The sequence below is a fragment of the Gouania willdenowi genome, chromosome 19 (genome assembly GCF_900634775.1).
Source record: "Gouania willdenowi chromosome 19, fGouWil2.1, whole genome shotgun sequence".
Classification (NCBI taxonomy): Eukaryota; Metazoa; Chordata; class Actinopteri; order Blenniiformes; family Gobiesocidae; genus Gouania; species Gouania willdenowi.
The window spans coordinates 25,517,848-25,538,051 of record NC_041062.1 but is presented as its reverse complement, the minus strand read 5'-3'; the positions used below and the strand labels follow the sequence as shown (position 1 = coordinate 25,538,051).

At 41.7% G+C, this 20,204-nt stretch overlaps 1 protein-coding gene across 3 annotated transcripts in view; it reads left to right on the top strand.

The window, feature by feature from the left end:
* Window positions 1-20,204, top strand: part of LOC114481372 (caskin-2-like) — a 122,495-nt gene that overhangs the window by 67,069 nt on the left and 35,222 nt on the right. For all 3 annotated transcript variants that reach the window (XM_028476161.1, XM_028476160.1, XM_028476159.1), the window contains exons 4-11: window positions 865-962; window positions 5,857-6,002; window positions 6,455-6,550; window positions 10,555-10,688; window positions 14,171-14,279; window positions 15,423-15,531; window positions 15,620-15,714; window positions 19,019-19,136. In XM_028476161.1, the coding sequence (XP_028331962.1) occupies window positions 865-962; window positions 5,857-6,002; window positions 6,455-6,550; window positions 10,555-10,688; window positions 14,171-14,279; window positions 15,423-15,531; window positions 15,620-15,714; window positions 19,019-19,136 (905 nt within the window). The remainder of the gene's footprint in view (window positions 1-864; window positions 963-5,856; window positions 6,003-6,454; window positions 6,551-10,554; window positions 10,689-14,170; window positions 14,280-15,422; window positions 15,532-15,619; window positions 15,715-19,018; window positions 19,137-20,204) is intronic.

The window sequence follows — 20,204 nt, the reverse complement described above, 5'->3', positions numbered from 1 at the left end:
GAATCTCATTTTGTAATCAAGTGAATGAAACAGTATTTAGTCCTTTTTTGGATCGTGACCCCATTTTAATCAAGAATTTCTGAACCCAAAGACATATTTTTTAGAATTAGCTTTTGATTATTTTTTTGCTCATATATATATATATATATATATATATATATATATGCTCAGTTTTAGTTGAACTATATTCACAAAGTGAAAGTATAGAAATACAATTGTTTAAGATTATGTTGTTTTATTTTAACAATAATTACAACATTTCAAAGACTTTTTAATACATTTTTCAGAAATTTCAGGCGACCCCATTTAAACTCCAGGTTGACCTCACATTAGGTCCCGACCCCAAGGTTGAAAAACACTGATTTAGTGGCTCCTTAATAGATTTATTTCTATAGTTTATATCATTTTCAGTCATCTCACACCTGGGGGCGACCAAGACTGACTCTTTATTTGTTAATTCTCTCTCTCTCAGTGCCATGGCGTACCCCCATTTGAGAAACACTGTTTTACGCCCTACAGTGTAAATAAAGATACATGGATAAGAATCAAGTTTTTGTTAATGTATGATTTAAACTTTGCCCATCAGAAGTTTTAATGGGATCACACACACACACACACACACACACACACACACACACACACACACACACACACACACACACACACACACACACACACACACACACACACACACACACACACACACACACACACACACACACACACACACACACACACACACACACACACACACACACACACACACACACACACACACACACACACACACACACACACACACACACACACACACACGTCTCAGTGTGATTTATCAGCGTCTCATCTCCTCTGTTTTTCCCACAGCTTCTCAGCGCTGCATCATGCCGCTCTGACTGGGACCACTGAGCTGCTGTCTCTGCTGCTGGAGGCCCAGGCCACTGTGGATGTCAAGGATGTCAACGGTATTGTGACAGAGGAACTGCTGTCATCACACAAACCTCTATAAGTTAGCCAGAGCTAAACCGTGAACTTCCTCTGTCACTTTGAAATGAGCACAAGTTTGACCCAAATGAATAAATGTGATTGCTTTGAAGTGTTGGTCGTGTAGCAACAGCAGCAGAGAGTGGCCTTCATGTAGAGAGTGGAACAGATGGAGGAAAGTTGTCCAGTGATGGTTCCTGTGCAGAGGCCACAGGCATGTGTTCCACTCACCTCAGAATCAGCTGCTCCTGTGTGTTTGAGGAACACAAAGTTCTCACATGAACCCAAAGTCCTCACAGGAACCCAAAGTCCTCACAGGAACCCAAAGTTCTCACAGGAACCCAAAGTTCTCACAGGAACCCAAAGTTCTCACAGGAACCCAAAGTTCTCACAGGAACCCAAAGTTCTCACAGGAACCCAAAGTTCTCACAGGAACCCAAAGTTCTCACAGGAACCCAAAGTTCTCACAGGAACCCAAAGTTCTCACAGGAACCCAAAGTTCTCACAGGAACCTGTCACGGTGAGCTGTTGGTGAGGACCCAAATGCAGGGAAAGATGGAGGCAGGATGCAGGAATACCGTTCTTGGAACCAGTCCATGTTTATTTCAAAAATACAAAATCCAAAATCCAAACTTAAATCCAAAAAACAGGGGAGTAGGAACAGGGAGCAAGACCAGACACGAGGAAGCAGATAACAACCCTGACATCACACAGACACACAAACAATGATCCAGCCGCCATACTGTGTCCAAACACTCAGCTAAATAGTGGAGGAGGCCTGATTGGGAATGGGCCACACCTGGGTGCAAACATGAGGGAGCTACTCAATCACCCACCAAGCACACAGACATCACTGGGAGGTGGAGCCACAAACAGGAACACCTGAAACACAGACAAGACTCAGAATAAAACAAAGACACAGAATAACTAAACTAAACAGAACATGACAGAACCCCCCCCTTTAAGGAGCGGGTTCCAAACGCTCAAAACAAAAATCTATCCACCCAAACACCAAACCAGGGTGGGTGGACGGGGGCCCGGAGGAGGGACGAAACCAAGTTAGGCAGCCTCCCATGGCGAAGCAGGGGACCAGGAGTCCGGCGGCCTCCCATGAGGCGGAGCCGGCGAAGCAGGGGACCAAGAGTCCGGCGGCCTCCCATGAGGCGGAGCCGGCGAAGCAGGGGACCAAGAGTCCGGCGGCCTCCCATGAGGCGGAGCCGGCGAAGCAGGGGACCAAGAGTCCGGCGGCCTCCCATGAGGCGGAGCCGGCGAAGCAGGGGACCAAGAGTCCGGCGGCCTCCCATGAGGCGGAGCCGGAGAGGCAGACGGGAAGACCTCCGGCGAAGAGGGCTCAGACGAGGCAGGCGGGGAGACCTCCGGCGAAGAGGGCTCAGACGAGGCAGGCGGGGAGACCTCCGGCGAAGAGGGCTCAGACGAGGCAGGCGGGGAGACCTCCGGCGAAGAGGGCTCAGACGAGGCAGGCGGGGAGACCTCCGGCGAAGAGGGCTCAGACGAGGCAGGCGGGGAGACCTCCGGCGAAGAGGGCTCAGACGGGACAGGCGGGGAGACCTCCGGCGAAGAGGGCTCAGACGGGACAGGCGGGGAGACCTCCGGCGAAGAGGGCTCAGACGGGACAGGCGGGGAGACCTCCGGCAGGCCGGGCGAAGACGGGACAGGAAAGCTGGGAGTTGGCGGCCTGGTGCGGGGAGCCGGCACTGGCGGCGACGTTGGCGGCCTGGTGCGGGGAGCCGGCACTGGCGGCGACGTTGGCGGCCTGGTGCGGGGAGCCGGCACTGGCGGCGACGTTGGCGGCCTGGTGCGGGGAGCCGGCACTGGCGGCGACGTTGGCGGCCTGGTGCGGGGAGCCGGCACTGGCGGCGACGTTGGCGGCCTGGTGCGGGGAGCCGGCACTGGCGGCGACGTTGGCGGCCTGGTGCGGGGAGCCGGCACTGGCGGCGACGTTGGCGGCCTGGTGCGGGGAGCCGGCACTGGCGGCGACGTTGGCGGCCTGGTGCGGGGAGCCGGCACCGGCGGCTGGGCAGGCGGCGGCCGGGTGCGGGGAGCCGGCACCGGCGGCTGGGCAGGCGGCGGCCGGGACTGGAACGCTAGCCTGACAGCTAGGGGACACAGGAACGCTAGCCTGACAGCTAGGGGACACAGGAACGCTAGCCTGGGAGCTAGGAGACACAGGAACGCTAGCCTGGGAGCTAGGAGACACAGGAACGCTAGCCTGGGAGCTAGGAGACACAGGAACGCTAGCCTGGGAGCTAGGAGACACAGGAACGCTAGCCTGGGAGCTAGGAGACACAGGAACGCTAGCCTGGGAGCTAGGAGACACAGGAACGCTAGCCTGGGAGCTAGGAGACACAGGAACGCTAGCCTGGGAGCTAGGAGACACAGGAACGCTAGCCTGGGAGCTAGGAGACACAGGAACGCTAGCCTGGGAGCTAGGAGACACAGGAACGCTAGCCTGGGAGCTAGGAGAAACAGGAACGCTAGCCTGGGAGCTAGGAGAAACAGGAACGCTAGCCTGAGAGCAAGGTAAAACAGGGACGCTAGCCTGAGAGCAAGGTAAAACAGGGACGCTAGCCTGAGAGCTAGGAGAAACAGGGACGCTAGCCTGGGAGCTAGGAGACTGGCGGGGCTGACCCTTCCTTCTAGACCGACCTTTACCTCGTTGTAGGCTCCGGGGTCCTCCCAAAGCCAGTCGAGTTCCCCAGTAGGGATCCCTAACAGGCTCGTCCTCCCATCCATACAACAGATCTTCCCTTGCCTCCAGCAGGTAGCTCTGCCAGTAGGCAGTCCTTTCGGCCATGTCCATCTCAGCCAAATCGATCTCTGCTGGGTCCACTTGTGGCGGGATCATTCTGTCACGGTGAGCTGTTGGTGAGGACCCAAATGCAGGGAAAGATGGAGGCAGGATGCAGGAATACCGTTCTTGGAACCAGTCCATGTTTATTTCAAAAATACAAAATCCAAAATCCAAACTTAAATCCAAAAAACAGGGGAGTAGGAACAGGGAGCAAGACCAGACACGAGGAAGCAGATAACAACCCTGACATCACACAGACACACAAACAATGATCCAGCCGCCATACTGTGTCCAAACACTCAGCTAAATAGTGGAGGAGGCCTGATTGGGAATGGGCCACACCTGGGTGCAAACATGAGGGAGCTACTCAATCACCCACCAAGCACACAGACATCACTGGGAGGTGGAGCCACAAACAGGAACACCTGAAACACAGACAAGACTCAGAATAAAACAAAGACACAGAATAACTAAACTAAACAGAACATGACAGAACCCAAAGTTCTCACAGGAACCCAAAGTTCTCACAGGAACCCAAAGTGGGCTCTTCCTGAAAACTTTGGAGGAATCAACTCACTCAAGAATCTTTCCCTCATATGTTCCTCTTGCTGTTTGATCTAAAGTGGTTATAGGTGAAGAAAACAAGTCATTTTAACACTAATGTGCCCTAGTTTGCTGTTCCAGGTATAAATGACAGGTAATGTATGTACGGCACAGTCAATATCCAAGCATTATGGCTGCGTTCACGCTACAGTCAAAAGTGGCCTAAATCTGATTTTTTGGGGGTTCGTGACCAGATTAAATTTTTTAAAGCAGTGTGAACACTCAAATAATCCATCTACCCTTTGTTCTTTAGTTATTCTGCTTTAAAACCAAATGAAAATAATAAATGGTTATTTTGTTTTACTGACTTAAAACCAAAACAGAAATACAGAAAAACCAAACAAGCAGCGTTTTTCTGTTTTAAAATAAATTTTCTGTTTGTAATATTTGGATATTTAATGGAAACTATGTTTTATTCTCACCACACAGAGGGACCCACAGACAGGGGCGGACTTTTACTCTGCTACGTTTGATAAAGTGATCTTGTATCATGTTGTCCACCTCACACTGATGGCAGAGGCATAATTAGTGTTGATGATGTTTCCCTAAAGAGTTATTGAGGCTGGAAGTCTGAATCTGTAGACAGTGCTTTGGTCCAAATAGTTTACAGTTAAACTGGTGACTGGGTGGACTTTTGCTCCCGAACAAAAAAGGAGTGAAACATAAGTTACATTATTACTGGTGAATTGAAACTTTATTAATACATAAATAAATCAAAACCAAAAAAACAATGTTACATAAAGCATGCACATGATATGTGATTAAAGGAACCAGAGGTGGTGTAGTGAATTTACTGGTGCTCCTCATTTCTTGTGATCAACTTCTGTGTGTGTTGACGGTTGCCGTTAGTGGCTAGAAGTATTTATAACATGCAAAATAAATATTTTTACTGCCCTCAAAAAAGCTGTAATTGTTTTTGCAAAAGTGTCAAATGATAGAAGTTCTAACATCTATTGTTCCCCACAATCCATAGTCAGTCACCAGATTATCTGGATACTATTTTTTTATTTTTTATTTCTTTCTTTGTTTAAGTAGGGTCAGTACATATTAATGAACATTCAAAAAAATGTAAATATGCCAGATTATAGCCAACGGCTAATTTCCATCTGTTGTCCCTCGACAACAGGACCGTAACACAGTTAAGACCGCCTCCACCATAAATCAATTAAACATTAACAATTTAAATTACTGATTTACTTCTACTCAAAAAAGTAGAAGAACCCATAAAAGCAACTCTATTACAGTTATGTGAGTATTTTTCGTTACTTTCACTTCTCCGTACTGTTTAGTTTTGAGATATTTCGTATTGTCAGATTCATAACAATGTACAGCCCTACTGTAAACACTCTCTTAGTGACATTGTTGGGAAGGTTTTACTAGTTGCATTTTTCACTTCTATGTAATTCATATTAATTGATATTAATTGAACCTCCTTTCTTCATCGTCATGTTTACTCTCAGGCATGCGTCCGCTCCACTACGCGGCGTGGCAAGGTAAAGCTGACTCAGTGTTACTGCTGCTCAGAGCTGGAGCGTCAGTCAACTCTGCCTCCCACGATGGACAGATACCACTGCACCTGTCTGCTCAGTACGGACACTACGAGGTGGTGAGTACACGCACATACACACACACACACACACACACACACACACACACACACACACACACACACACACACACACACACAGACGTGAGCTGCCTGATGCAAAGCTCTGAGTCGTCTCCATTTCCCATATTTCACTGAAATCCATCCTATTGGTCACAGCTGTATTGTCTCTCAACAATAGGATTGTTAGCGTTAGCGTTAACACAGGTGAGTTAACACAGGTGAACACACACATTCCTTTACTTCAACGTCATTGGTTTGGAATGTTGGAAAAGTTCACACTTTGACCGGTCGCACAAAACACACTCAAGCCTTAGCTCCATTACAGACAATCATGTGAGATGTTTGACGTTTAGTTAGTGAACGCTAGTGACAGCGACGTAGCGGATGTGTGCTAATGACTGAGATCAGATTAATGTGAGTGTTCTTATACTCTCCTTTTTCACTCCTAGTCTGAAATGTTACTGCAGCATCAGTCCAACCCCTGCCTCGCGAACAAGGTGAAGAAGACATCGTTGGATTTAGCCTGCGAGTTCGGCCGACTCAGGGTAAGAAAACTCCAGCAATGTCCTGAAAAAGTTTAGCATAAAGCAATACAGTCATTGTACTTTCCCAAATGTAAAATCAGAGTTCTCGCCAGCACACTTGAGCGCTGGGGCCCCTCACACTGTGATTTTGATCCCCTACGCCAGGGCTATTTAACTGGCGGCCCATATTGCATATTATGGAAAGGTGCTTAAACAGAAAGCATGGCACATTCAAATGAAAAGCGTAAATGTCCGACAGTTCTTCAAGACGACCCACACCAACTGTGACAACGACTTTCCCCCGTGTTCAGATGCTCGGCAGACAAAACTGAAAACACTTAAACTACCAACAAAGCTCTGCAATCTTCTCCCACACTTGCACGCTGCAGCAGAAGGAAACCATAGCCTCTATACTGTATGTGTAGCAATGGATACTCACGAGAAAGAAACAGTCATTTACAGATGCAGAAACGGTGAAAGAATGCATAATTGCCGCTGTTGATGAGGTGGTAACAGACAACAAAGTGAAACAACAGGTTATGTGTTCTACTAAGGGAATTCCTCTGTCGATACAACAACTGTGAGAAGCATGGATGTTTTAGCCACAGACGTTTTACTTTTTAACCAGTAGGTGATGTCATTATTATTGAATTAAACTTGAAGCTGCTTGTGTTTTTTAATCCACTACGCTGTGATTTTAATCCCCTACGCTGTGATTTTAATCCCCTACGCTGTGATTTTAATCCCCCACGCTGTGATTTTAATTCCCCACGCTGTGATTTTAATCCCCTACGCTGTGATTTTAATCCCCTACGCTGTGATTTTAATCCCCTACGCTGTGATTTTAATCCCCCACGCTGTGATTTTAATCCCCTACGTTGTGATTTTGATCCCCTACGCTGTGATTTTAATCCCCCACGCTGTGATTTTAATCCCCTACGCTGTGATTTTAATCCCCTACGCTGTGATTTTAATCCCCTACGTTGTGATTTTAATTCCCCACGCTGTGATTTTAATCCCCTACGCTGTGATTTTAATCCCCCACGCTGTGATTTTAATCCCCTACGCTGTGATTTTAATCCCCTACGCTGTGATTTTAATCCCCCACGCTGTGATTTTAATCCCCTACGCTGTGATTTTAATCCCCTACGCTGTGATTTTAATCCCCTACGTTGTGATTTTAATCCCCTACGCTGTGATTTTAATCCCCCACGCTGTGATTTTAATCCCCTACGCTGTGATTTTAATCCCCCACGCTGTGATTTTAATCCCCCACGCTGTGATTTTAATCCCCCACGCTGTGATTTTAATCCCCTACGCTGTGATTTTAATCCCCCACGCTGTGATTTTAATCCCCCACGCTGTGATTTTAATCCCCCACGCTGTGATTTTAATCCCCCACGCTGTGATTTTGGTCTCCCTGCGCAGTGATGTCAGCTTCTATGCTGTGTTTCAACCAGCGTAGGGGGGCTTTTCTATTATTTTTTTGTTTTTTAATCAGTAGCTTTGTAATAATTGTTGCACACACATCCAGGCGTTCATAGGTTGTTTTAACTCTTTTTAATCTGAATAATCCAGAAACTCCTACATCAGCCGCACCATTTATTTTATACAGGCGATTTGCTCAGGACTGCTGCAGCCATTTAGCTGCCATTGTGCTTCATAATCTCAAAATTAATGAGTTGGGGGAGCGTGTCCATGTACAAAAAATGTAAAAAAAAAAAAAAAAAAAAAAAGTGAATGTAACCATGTCGGAAATAAACTGAATAAATAAAATAAATAAATAAATAACAGTCCCAATATTACTGCGGGTTTCATTTAAATTACCACCCAAAACACCGTCTAAACTACCAAAAAACTCCTGATACTGTAAAATATTGTGTGTGTGAGTGAGGCACTATGGCAGTCTTACTTTCATCAGTCTGTCCCAGGGCAGCTTTGGCTACAATAATAGCTTACCACCACTAAGTATGGAGTGAAAGAATAATGCCTTACTTCTGTAAAGTGACTTTGAGTTTGAAATAACGATGATGCATCCTTGTATCTATTTGTTATTCTTTAATCATTATGATCTGGAATGATGTCATCAGGATCATTTAAATTACTTTAATTTAAACTAAGTTGATCAAAACCTAATCAATAAACCTGATCAGATTCATTATATCATTGATCCCTCAGAGGAAATATGGTCAAATGAATGCAGTTCTCATACATCTTTATATGTTATAAATAATTAAAAAGGAGCAGTCAGAATAATCTATATCTACCTTTTAATTGTATCTTACATTATTTTTGACACACATTTTTGTTTAATTATGTTTTTTGTATTTATTAGTATTTATTTTGTTTCCTCACAGGAGTTAAAAAACTAATATTTTCTGAAAAAAATTGATTATTTTTTCTAAAAAACAGAATAAAAAAAATAAAATGTACCAGATTTTATAGTGCTCTGCCTATACCAAGCATGAGTAACTACAGTAACTACATTCATTAATTAATAACTAACTATTGTTAATAATAACTTCCATTGTTGGTCTATTGTTCTATGAATCTGTGATAACCACATTTATTTATTCATCTGAATAATATCCACTGTTATCCAGTAATATTTATTAATATTATTATAGTCATCTTAAAGATGGAAATCCTGGTTTTAATCAGAAATAAAATGGGTTCAAAGTGACCAAAAATGGTAGAAAAGGTGATGAAATGAGATTTTGAAAAACACAGAAATTGGTTAAAAGTTATTAAAGTGGAGAAAAACAGACAGAAAAAGTGGTAAAAATAGTTAAAAGTGTCAATATTGGCTTAAAAGTGGCAGTGGGTTGTTGGGGGTAATGTGGTTAAACTGGCAAAAATTATCATGAAATCTGGTGAAAAGAGGTTAAAAGTGACAATAATGGATCAACATATGTGACATTAGGTGGTAAATGTGATGTAGAAGTGTCAGAAATGGGAGAAATGTAGCAAAAATGCATTAAAAGAAGCTAAAATATGGCAAGAAAAAGTGATGGAAAATATTGAAGAACTCATTGATGATAATTTTAGACGATGCTTTTTAATGTAGTTTATGTAGTTTTTTCAGACATTCTCTTTCACTTAAAATAGAAAATTATGGTAATGTGAAAATATCAAAGCATAAATGTAATATGTTAATGTCTGTCTGATGGAGGCATATTTTAAAACATATGTTTTATTACTTTATTGAAAATCCTGTAAGGTTAGCGTCTCTAAAGCTATTTCCTTTGTATTTACAACGTGATAAAGTAATTCTAACCTCAGCATTTTTTAATTCCTAACTTTATTGAACGTTTGTGGTGTTTTAGAGCTATAATGTAAATCCAGATTCTGTTTTTCTTTCAATAATGAAAGTAACCACAACAAGAAGATGATTGTGTTATCATGTAAACATCCTGTTGATTGCTTTACGTGATGGAAAAAGTGCAACTGATGGATTTGGTCTTTTGAACATTGCACAGAACAGTGTGTTTCACTTTCTTTGGCATATCTGTGGATAAGCCTGCACAGTTAGTCTGTAATTTACTGTACCAGTACTTTAACACACACACACACACACACACACACACACACACACACACACACACACACACACACACACACAAAGCCTGCGTGCAACAAACAGCAGCCCAAAGCTGTCTATTCTTTCACAGCTCAAATGCAAACTTAGAGCAGACGTGGGAAAATGTGTGTGTGTGTGTGTGTGTGTGTGTGTGTGTGTGTGTGTGTGTGTGTGTGTGTGTGTGTGTGTGTGTGTGTGTGTGTGTGTGTGTGTGTGTGTGTGTGTGTGTGTCTGCTGGCTGAGGTTTCTTTATACAGCTGCTGGGCTGTGGCTAAGCCTCTGCTAGCTAGTTTAATAGTTTAACCCTTCACACTGTGTAAGTCATGGTTTACGTTGACATTTCAATGTTCTCGCAGTGTGAGCTGTGCATAGACGTCCATTATTTATGATGCTGTAAAGCTGTGAGTCCTGTCCTGATTCTGTCCTCTCTCTGGGCGTTGTGTAGGTGGCTCAGCTGCTCCTGAGCAGTAACATGGTGACAGCACTGTTGGAAGGAGAGGGAGGCAGTGAAGCTGCAGACTCAGCGTCCACCACCCCTCTCCACCTGGCAGCCAGGAACGGACACAAAGACATCATCACGTAAGATCATTTTACCATCCTCACCCAAGGTTTGTCTACAAACTAGATCATCTGATTAGAGTCACTGTGACCTGATACTTTCTGATTAATAATGGGATATTTAGTTAATCTCTTCATCTTTTACACATTTGTTCCTTTCGGACACGATTAAGTCTACGTAAACTTAAGTCTGGGAAACATTCACACGTTAAACTCGGCCCCCAGACGTGTTCTTAAATGGATTCTCCACTGCTTTTACAAGTTTAACAAAACACATTATTAATATACACCATATTCATTTAATTACCTTTTATTAATAAGACTACTTTACAGTTTTAGAGCCTGTGTTCCTCCATCTTGAAGTCATGTGATTGATGATGTCACACGCCCCACTGCCTGTAAACATCTCTTTGTTTTATATTGAAGTGAAACATTCAGCCTGATTTTTAGATAATTTAGTAGATTTTTAGATAATTTAATAGATTTTTAGATAATTTAGTAGAATTTTAGATAAATTAGTAGAATTTTAAGTCACAATAACAACTTGTGCTGCTTTCAGTTGCTCTAAAAAACTAGGAAATGTTAAAGATGTTGATGTAAACCTCTTGTTTACAGAAAGAGGATAAAAACTGTCCGTGATTACTCTCTAACTCCTGCCATCAGAGCATGTCAGCGCACTGTTTAAGGGAGAATAAAGGTCCTTTAGGAGAGCTCTTCTTCCCTGCTTCATTGTCTGTTCCCAAACCTCAGAGTTGTAACTGTCGCCCCCTCTGGTCATAGACTTTTTGACTGTTTTGATCCTCTTTCTGTAAACAAAACAGGGTTACATCCACATCTTTAACTGTTCCTGGTTTTTTACAACAACCGAAAGCAAGTTTATTATTATCTGGACCATAGTTTATAGTCATCTTTAAGATGTAAACCCTTGTCTTAATCAGAATTAAAATGGGTCAAAGTGACCAAAAATGGTGGAAAAGGTGGTGAAATGGGATTTTCAAAACCACAGAAATTGTTTAAAAGTTGCAAAATTAAGCTGGCAAATATAGAGCATGATAAATTGTGAATGTGGTTAAATTGGCAAAACTAATCATGAAAGAGGTTAAAAGAGGTTAAAAGTGGCAATAATGGGTCAATATATGTGACATTAGGTGTAAAAGTGGTGGAAAGGGTTTATAAGAGCTGAACATGTGCAGAAAAGGCATTGATATTTAATTGAGAAGTGTCACAAATGGGAGTAAAGTAGCAAAAACGCATTAAAAGGAGCCAAAATATTGCAAAAAAGTGATGAAAATAGTTTAAACTATAGAAAGTGTAGTTGCAGAAAAAGAATAAAAACTATAATAATAAATAATAATAATAATAATAATAATAATAAAAAGCAAAAATTGTTAAAACAAGTATTCTTAGTTTCTTAAAGGCATCTGAGGACCCCTCCCAGTGTCTTGCAACCCTAAACAAGGTCCTGAACCCAAGGTTGAGAACATCTGCTCTAAAAGGCCAGGCCTTAGGTTTTACACGTGTGTTTTACGTCTGTATTCTTTTGGTTTTGTCTGATTTTTGGATCAACTAACCCACATTATGCCTGAATGTAAACATGTTGATCAGATCAAACTAAAATCCTAAATCCCTAAATAAACAAGTAGCTCCTGGAAAAGTGACATTTTCTCGTCCCTAAAGTGGAATGTTGAGAAGTTTGACAGAACAGAAACTCAGAGAAGTTGCAAAAAAAGTGCTTTAGCATTAGCGTTGAGATTTGTGCTGAGTCTGCTGTGCAGGATTTGCCTGTGATCTCCCACTGAGGGATTTGTGTCTCCTCAAAGGCTGCCACACTGATGTCACATACTTTCACCAATATGTAGAGAGGCAGGCTCTCTGGTTCCAGTTAAAGTAGGACTGTGAACATGTGGGAGGTTGGATGGGAACACAACATTTGCTGTTGATTTAGTTTACGCAGCCACACACTGTTTGTGAGAGGGAGTAAACAAGGACAAGAGTGATTAAATAAAAGTGCTTATAATCAAGTTCTCCTTCAAAACCATTGAATATGTAGTTGATTGTAGTGGTCCAGTAGTGGTGTAGTGGTCCCTGGAGGAGTGCGTACACTCTTTTTTCTTTTGTTTTTATAGAAAAGGTGACATGTAAGAACTCTATTTAGTTTATCAGTTTATAGGAATTACTGAACACACAATAAGTCTGAATTCATGTAAAACATATTCTATCAGAGATAAAACAACTACAACACTACAACAATAATACATAAATCAGGTGAATGAGAAACCAACACGACTCAGTCAAATTTCATAAATGTTACTCTTTATGTGGCGCCGATTGTAAAGATGCACATGTTCAAATAAACAGAAACTTTGAGCAACATTTAACAACACACCACAATTAAAAAACATTACTCTTAATCAGATTTACAGCAATATTTGTGAAATGTATTTTCTATAAAAATATGTCAATAGTAAATCTAAATGAAAATGTTAAACATTCAATCTAAATCTAAATGTTAAATCTAAGTGTCACTGGTGACACTAAATAATTAGCTAATATGCAAATTCACCGGTAGTTCCAAAAATTAAAGATCATTGTGGTGAATTTGTATATTAGTAAGGATCGATCAGCGGGCTGATTGATCGGTGCCGATTTCCCTTATTTTGGGGGATCGGCGATCGTAGCATATGAAACCGATCTTTTCCGCCGACCTTTTCTACCTCCGCAAACGTCATTATGTCACTGTTCTCTTCCGCTGTGAGATGACTGACAGACCCGCCCACCAGCTCATGTGTGCATGTGCTGCTACACAAGGGTAACAACAACAACAGTCACGGTTAGCTTAGCATGTTCGCAGTTCAGCAGTAGTACATGAAAAAAAGCAAAGGATCATAGTATGTAATTCCTGTAACGTGGTAAAAAGGCCAGAAAATTACAATCTGTGCACCTCTACATATTAGCTATATATATATATATATATATATATATATATATATGTATAATCTCACCTGAGACATTTAGATTCAACATTTATATTTAGATTTAACATTTACATTTAACATTTATATTTAACATTTATATTTAGATTTAATATTGACTTTTCCATTTGATATTTAACATTTAGATTTTTTCCATGTTCCTCCATGCTCTTTCCTGTTCCTCTACATTCCTCCATGTTCCTTCACATTCTTCTACTTTGATCCACATTCCTGCATCTTCATTCATCTTCATCCATGTTCCTCCATGTTCCTCTGTGTTCCCTCATGGTTCTCCATGTTCCGCCACGTTCCTCCATGTTCCTCTGTGTTCCCTCATGGTTCTCCATGTTCCTCCACGTTCATCCATGTTCCTCTGTGTTTCCTCATGGGTCTCCATGTTTCTCCACGTTCATCCATGTTTCTCCAGGTTCATTGTATGACTTAATGAGTTGTTGCAGATGTCTGTCAGAGTGTGTGTTTCATCTCTGCCTCCAGCCTCATGTGGTCTTGTTTCTGCTGTGACCTCCTCAGGCTTCTCCTCAAAGCTGGTATTGAGATCAACAGAACCACCAAGGCAGGCACGTCTCTGCACGAAGCTGCCCTCTACGGGAAAACTGAAGTAGTGCGTCTCTTACTTGATGTGAGTCTGATGCCTACACACTACACCAGGGGGGGGGGGCATTAATACAGTGGGGGAGGGGTTTGTCTTTTTTTGTCTTTATCTGCGGTTTTGATGTTTTGTCTTTTTGTAGTCATTTTGTGTGTTTTTGTTATTTTTTATGTTCTTGGTGTAATTCTGTGTATTTTTCTGTCACTTTCTGTATTTTTTGTTCTTTTCTGTATCTTTCCATCATTTTGTGTAATTTTGTGAACAGTTATGTGTCTTTGGAGCTATTTTCTAATGTGTTGTTGTTTTGTGTGTTTCTTTATTCATTTTGGGTTCTATTCTCTCGTCTGGACTTCAGTGATTTTTTGCGTGCCTGCAGTTACACACCTCTCTCCTAAGCGTATTCTCCAGTTCAGGCTCCTGACACGCCCACCGCATGTAAGGAGCCAAAAACAGCTTCTGTGAATGAAGGCGGGCTGAAAGAAAGGATGCGGTGATGTCATCTTTTTGGGCTGTCTAGAAATGACGAAACGTGGTAAATGTCAGCATATTAGTAACGCTGATGGTCAATCCTTTGGCGTGCTTGTGTGACTCCTCCCACCCCTGTGACAGCGTGTCAGTGTTGCTTTGGATCGATTCTTTCTGCGAGTTTCTTCTGCAATATTATGAGTGGGTGTGGCTTCAAATGTAACTAAGTCCATATTTCTAGTGCAATATAATGTTTCACCTTATGGGGGCGCTGCACTTATTCCAGGGTTAGAAGAACATCAGAGGAAAAGAACTTATGAGAGAATGCGCGTAAAGCCAGATTTGAATGGGAACGCCCACATGTCAGGGCTGCTCCACCCACAGTGCGTAACAGGGATGAAGGCGCGCAGCAACCGAGTTCAGTACAGGAGGAGAATAGAGCCTTTTGTCTCTATCATTTTTTGTGTACTTGTGTATTATGTTGGGCTTCATATTCTTTCCAACTTCTTGAATTGTTATTTTGGGGATTTGCTTTGGGGGCCGCAAAAAATTAGACTCATGGCCACATGTGGCCCCCGGGCCGCCAGTTGCCTATGTCTGCTCTACACTCAGCTGCCTATGTCTGCTCTACACTCAGCTGCAGCTGATATGGCTGTTGTTGAAGTCATTCATAGTTTCTCACACGTTTGTGTGTGTGTGTTTGTCTAGGCGGGCATCAATGTGAACATGCGCAATACTTACAACCAAACGGCCCTGGACATCGTCAACCAGTTCACCACCTCTACAGCCAGCAGGGAGATCAAACAGCTGCTCAGAGGTGAGTGTGTGTGTGTGTGTGTGTGTGTGTGTGTGTGTGTGTGTGTGTGATGTACTGTGAGATGATCTCCTGCTCGTTCTCTCTACAGAAGCTTCCAGTTCTGTCCAGGTCAGAGCGGTGAAGGACTACTGGAACCTTCACGATCCCACAGCCCTCAACCTACGGGCTGGAGAACTCGTCATGGTACGACATCTTTCAGCATCTGTTTCTTTATTTCTCTCTCCGTCCCCATGTCTGCATATGTCATCAAAGGTTCACTCAGTGGTTCTTTTACCTCTCGTCCTCCTTTCTCCTATTCCTGAATCCAAGTCCCACCTTTTTCCGTCTACAACATTTTGCTCAGAATTCTGTAAAAAACATCTATAGATCATAATGATGGAATGATGGAATAAAAACGCGCTACCGTTACTTTTGACAGTAACTAGTACTCTGACGCAATATGTTTTAAAGAAATAAACTCAGTTACCGTTACAATATGCTATGTGCGTTTGTTCCTTTCTTGGCTAGCTGCAGTGTACTTCCTGTTTACAGTGGCGATGCATACCAACCACGGTAAAACAGAAGAAGAAGAAGCATTGTGGGCGTGTCTCTGTTTACTATAGCGTTCACTAATCATGGCGAGTCAATGTGAGAGCAGGACGAGCTTCTTCCTCAGATCTGACATTCAGCATCAGATCAAATCTATCACAAAAACAGCTTCTACCACCTAAAGAACATCTCCAGAGTGAAAGGTTTAATGACTCAGAAAGATCAGGAGAAACTGGTCCATGCTTTTATCTCCAGCAGACTGGACTATTGTAATGGTCTTCATCAAACATCTACAGCTGGTTCAGAACGCTGCAGCTCAGGTCTGAACCAGAACAAAGAGGTCAGAACACATTAGTCCAGTTTTAAAGTCTTTACACTGGCTCCCAGTCAGCCTCAGAGGAGACTGTAAAGTTCTGCTGCTGGTTATAAATGTGTAAATGGGTTTGGTCCAGAATACATCAGTGACATGTTAGTCAGGTATGAACCCAGCAGGTCTCTGAGATCTATCGACACAGATCAGATAGTGGAGCCCAGAGCTCACAGTAACCATGGTGATGCTGCTTTTAGTTGTTATGCTGCAAAGAAGTGGAACAAACTGCAGCAGAGCTGAAGTCAGCATCACATGTGACCATTTTTAAATCAAAGTTAAAGAAACTTTTTTTCTCTACTGCATATGATTGAGAGAGAGATTTATGGTCATGTTGTTGATGTCATGATGATTTTACTGATGATTTTAATTGATTTTACTGATGATTTTAAATGTTCTTATTGATTTTAAACAGTTGAATGTTTTATCATATAAAGTACATTGAGTTGCCTTGTGTATGAAATGCGCTATACAAATAAATTTGCCTTGCCTTGCCTTCTCAGAGTGGAAATACGTGCATTATTTTACCAATCTTTCTCCAAAAGATACATGTTAAGGCTAAGCGCTAAGCTAACGCTGCGCTGGTGGACGTGAGGGAAGCCTCTGCACCAAAACAACAGCGGTTAGATTTTGAACCAGACTGTGACGGTTAGCCAGGGACAGATAACAAAGCTATTGCACGGTATGTTGTTGTACACATGCAGCCTGTCACTACTGCTGAGTCATCGCTAACAGCAGCTCGTTTGCCTGATACCATGTCGTATGTATTGTGTTGTGTAGCTCAGAAAAATGTTGTAATATTGTTTTTCCATATTTATTATTTATTTTTATGAGCATATACAACAGCAGAATATGCACTTAGAATACACACAGCTTACTTTACATAATTATGTTAAGGTGCAACTTTTAAATTGTGCTAAGGATGAAAAACTGCTGAGTTTTAATTTTTGAGCAGCTGTTTTGTGTTTTATATGCACATCATTTAAGGCAGTTTTTGTAAAGCAGAGTTGGTCACAATGTATTCTGAATGTTTATTCAGATTGTTTTCATTTATTTATTTGAGAAGGTTTTTTGTGTTTATGTTGAACATTGTTGCTAGTTTTTGTACTAAAGGGAACGTTCTAAGGCTAAACACAACTATTTTATGATGCTGAAGCCACTTTGATTTTTTATCTTTGATTTTGAATAATATTCAGGTTGTTTTGTGTTTTATTTATTTCACAAATCCTTTTAACATTTTCAGTTTCTGATGTAATGATCTGTGATTGCTGTTTGTACTCAGGCAGAGTTAGTTTTCATAGAATCTAAAAGGCAGATGTTCTCTGAGCTGTAGCTGTAGCTGTGCTCCATCTCCTTTGATCCCACTGTCATATCATATGATGGGAAAGATGAAAACTAACATGAAAGAGAAGCAGCTCTTCCTAAAGGTGTGTGAAACATCACCTCCAGCTCAGAGTCAGTAACACGCTGTGGGAACAATTTAAACGTGTTTCCCAGCATCAATCATGGTCATCCTGGATCTTCTGCTCCATCAGCACAGGAACAGGAAGTGCTCCTGTGAAGTCTTGTTGTGTCCAAACAGGCGCTGACTGCTCTCGCGCTCTCACTTCCTGTTTCACTCTCTGTCCCTCAGACACACTCCGGGTTGTGTGTTTATGGGCCTCTAAAGTCGTATTTGATCTTAAAAACCTGCCGTTACACAACCAGTCTACTCAGAGTTAATGTGTTGGAAACCACAATAATGTGTTTGTTTGATTCAAGGGCCATATTATCAACATTCATGACTCAGCATTTAGAATAATGACCAGAGCATTAACGCAGGAAAGAACAAAGAGTTTTTATAGTCATTTTTCTGTCATTCTGGGTATGTGTGTTGTTGTCTTGCTCATTATGAAGTTGTGCATTTCTGTAGTTCTTTTGTGTATTTGTCCTGTGAAAAAAAAGTTTTTTGGAGTCATATTATGTATTTGTGTTGTCATTTTGCTTGTTTTTCTTGTGTTTTGTTGTCATTTTCTGTAATTATGTAAACATTTTTGGAGTCTTTTTGTCTAGGTTTGTTATTTGGAGTGATTCTTTTATATTTATGTTGTTGTTTTGCTGTTTGTAGACTGTGTGTTTGCGGAGTAATTTTTTGTATTTTTTTAATGTATTCTTGCTTTAGCTTTATGTATTTTGTACGTTTACTTTGAGGACCTCATAAAATTAGACAGAGGGCCTCATGTGGCCCTCAGGCCGCTGGTTGCCCATGTCTGGTGTAGAGGGACACGTTTAGTCTTTTGTTTGTTGTTGACTTGCTCGTTATAAGGCATTTAGTTCATTTCTGTTGTCCTTTTGTGTATTTCTGTTGTCCTTTTGTGTATTTCTGTTGTCCTTTTGTGTATTTCTGTTGTCGTTTTACTTGTTTGTTATTACCGTGGGTTTGTGGAGTAATATTCTGCGTTATTCTTGTCTTTTACTGTATTTTCCTGCAATTTTGTAATTCTTTCTAATTCATTTTGTGCTCACGCTGGGGGCAGCATAAAATTAGAGCGAGGGCCGCATATGGCCCCGGGCCACCAGTTGCCCATGTCTAAACTGTGTGCTGTGTTTCAGGTGTTGGAGCAGCACTCAGACGGACGGTGGAAAGGCCACATCCATGACTCACAGCGAGGGACGGACCGCGTGGGCTTCTTTCCTGCCTCAGTGGTGGAGGTGATCAGCAGGAGAGCAGGTACAGACATCCAGTCACTATACATACTGATCACACACTGATCAATAAATGATCACACGATCCCAAAAGTGGCGGTCACTTTTTAATACATTGTTTTATGAAACAACCTAACAGAAGGAATAGGACAGAGCGACATGTGTAGGATGTGACATTTTAAATTTACATCCTCCACTGATTTTAAACCTTTGAAATGTACTTATCATTAGGTCTATGCCTAACAACACATATTCATTTAATTACCTTTTATAAATAAGACTTTTTTTAGATCATTTAGCAGATTTTTAGATCATTTAGTAGATTTATAGATCATTTAGCAAGCCCCTTAGGTTCTTTAGGAGAGCTTTTCTTCTCTGCTTCATTGTCCACTACCAAAGCTCAGAGTTGAAACTGTCGCCCCCTGCGGTCACAGAATATTTTTCAGGTCACAGCTGTTTTTATTCTCTTTCTGGAAATAAAAGAGGTTTAAATTGACGTCTTTAACTTTTCCTGGTTTTTTAGATCAACCAAAAGTAGCACGTTTTCATTTTGAGTGAAAAAGCTAAAAAGTTGTTAAATGATCTAAAAAGCTTTTAAATGATCTAAAAATCAGGCTGAATGTTTCTCTCCAATAGAAAACAATGGGATGTTTACGATCATGTGACATCATCAATCACATGATTTCAAGATGGAGGAACACAGGCTCTAAAACTATAAAGTAGTCCTGTTTATAAAAGTTCTGCAGTGTGTCTTGTTTAGATGAAAGTCTGAGTTAGAACATCATCTAACTGAGCTTTTTATGCTGTTCTGAGAAGTAGCGAAAGCAGCAACTCCTGAAACGAGTATTTTAATATGAAATAAGCTATAACTAAAAACACATTGTTATAGGTTTATTGTAATTTTCTGTTTTGCCAAATTAGAAATCTCAATCTTTCTTGACTCTTTGATACATTGCCCAGGCCTAGTTAGTAATGGTATATTTTCATCAGTGTGGTTTTACAGGAGCCCAAATGGTCCAAAGCCGTGTGTGTGCGTGTGTGTGCGTGCGTTATGTGCACACAAGAATGAAATCTAATCCTCATGAATAAAAGG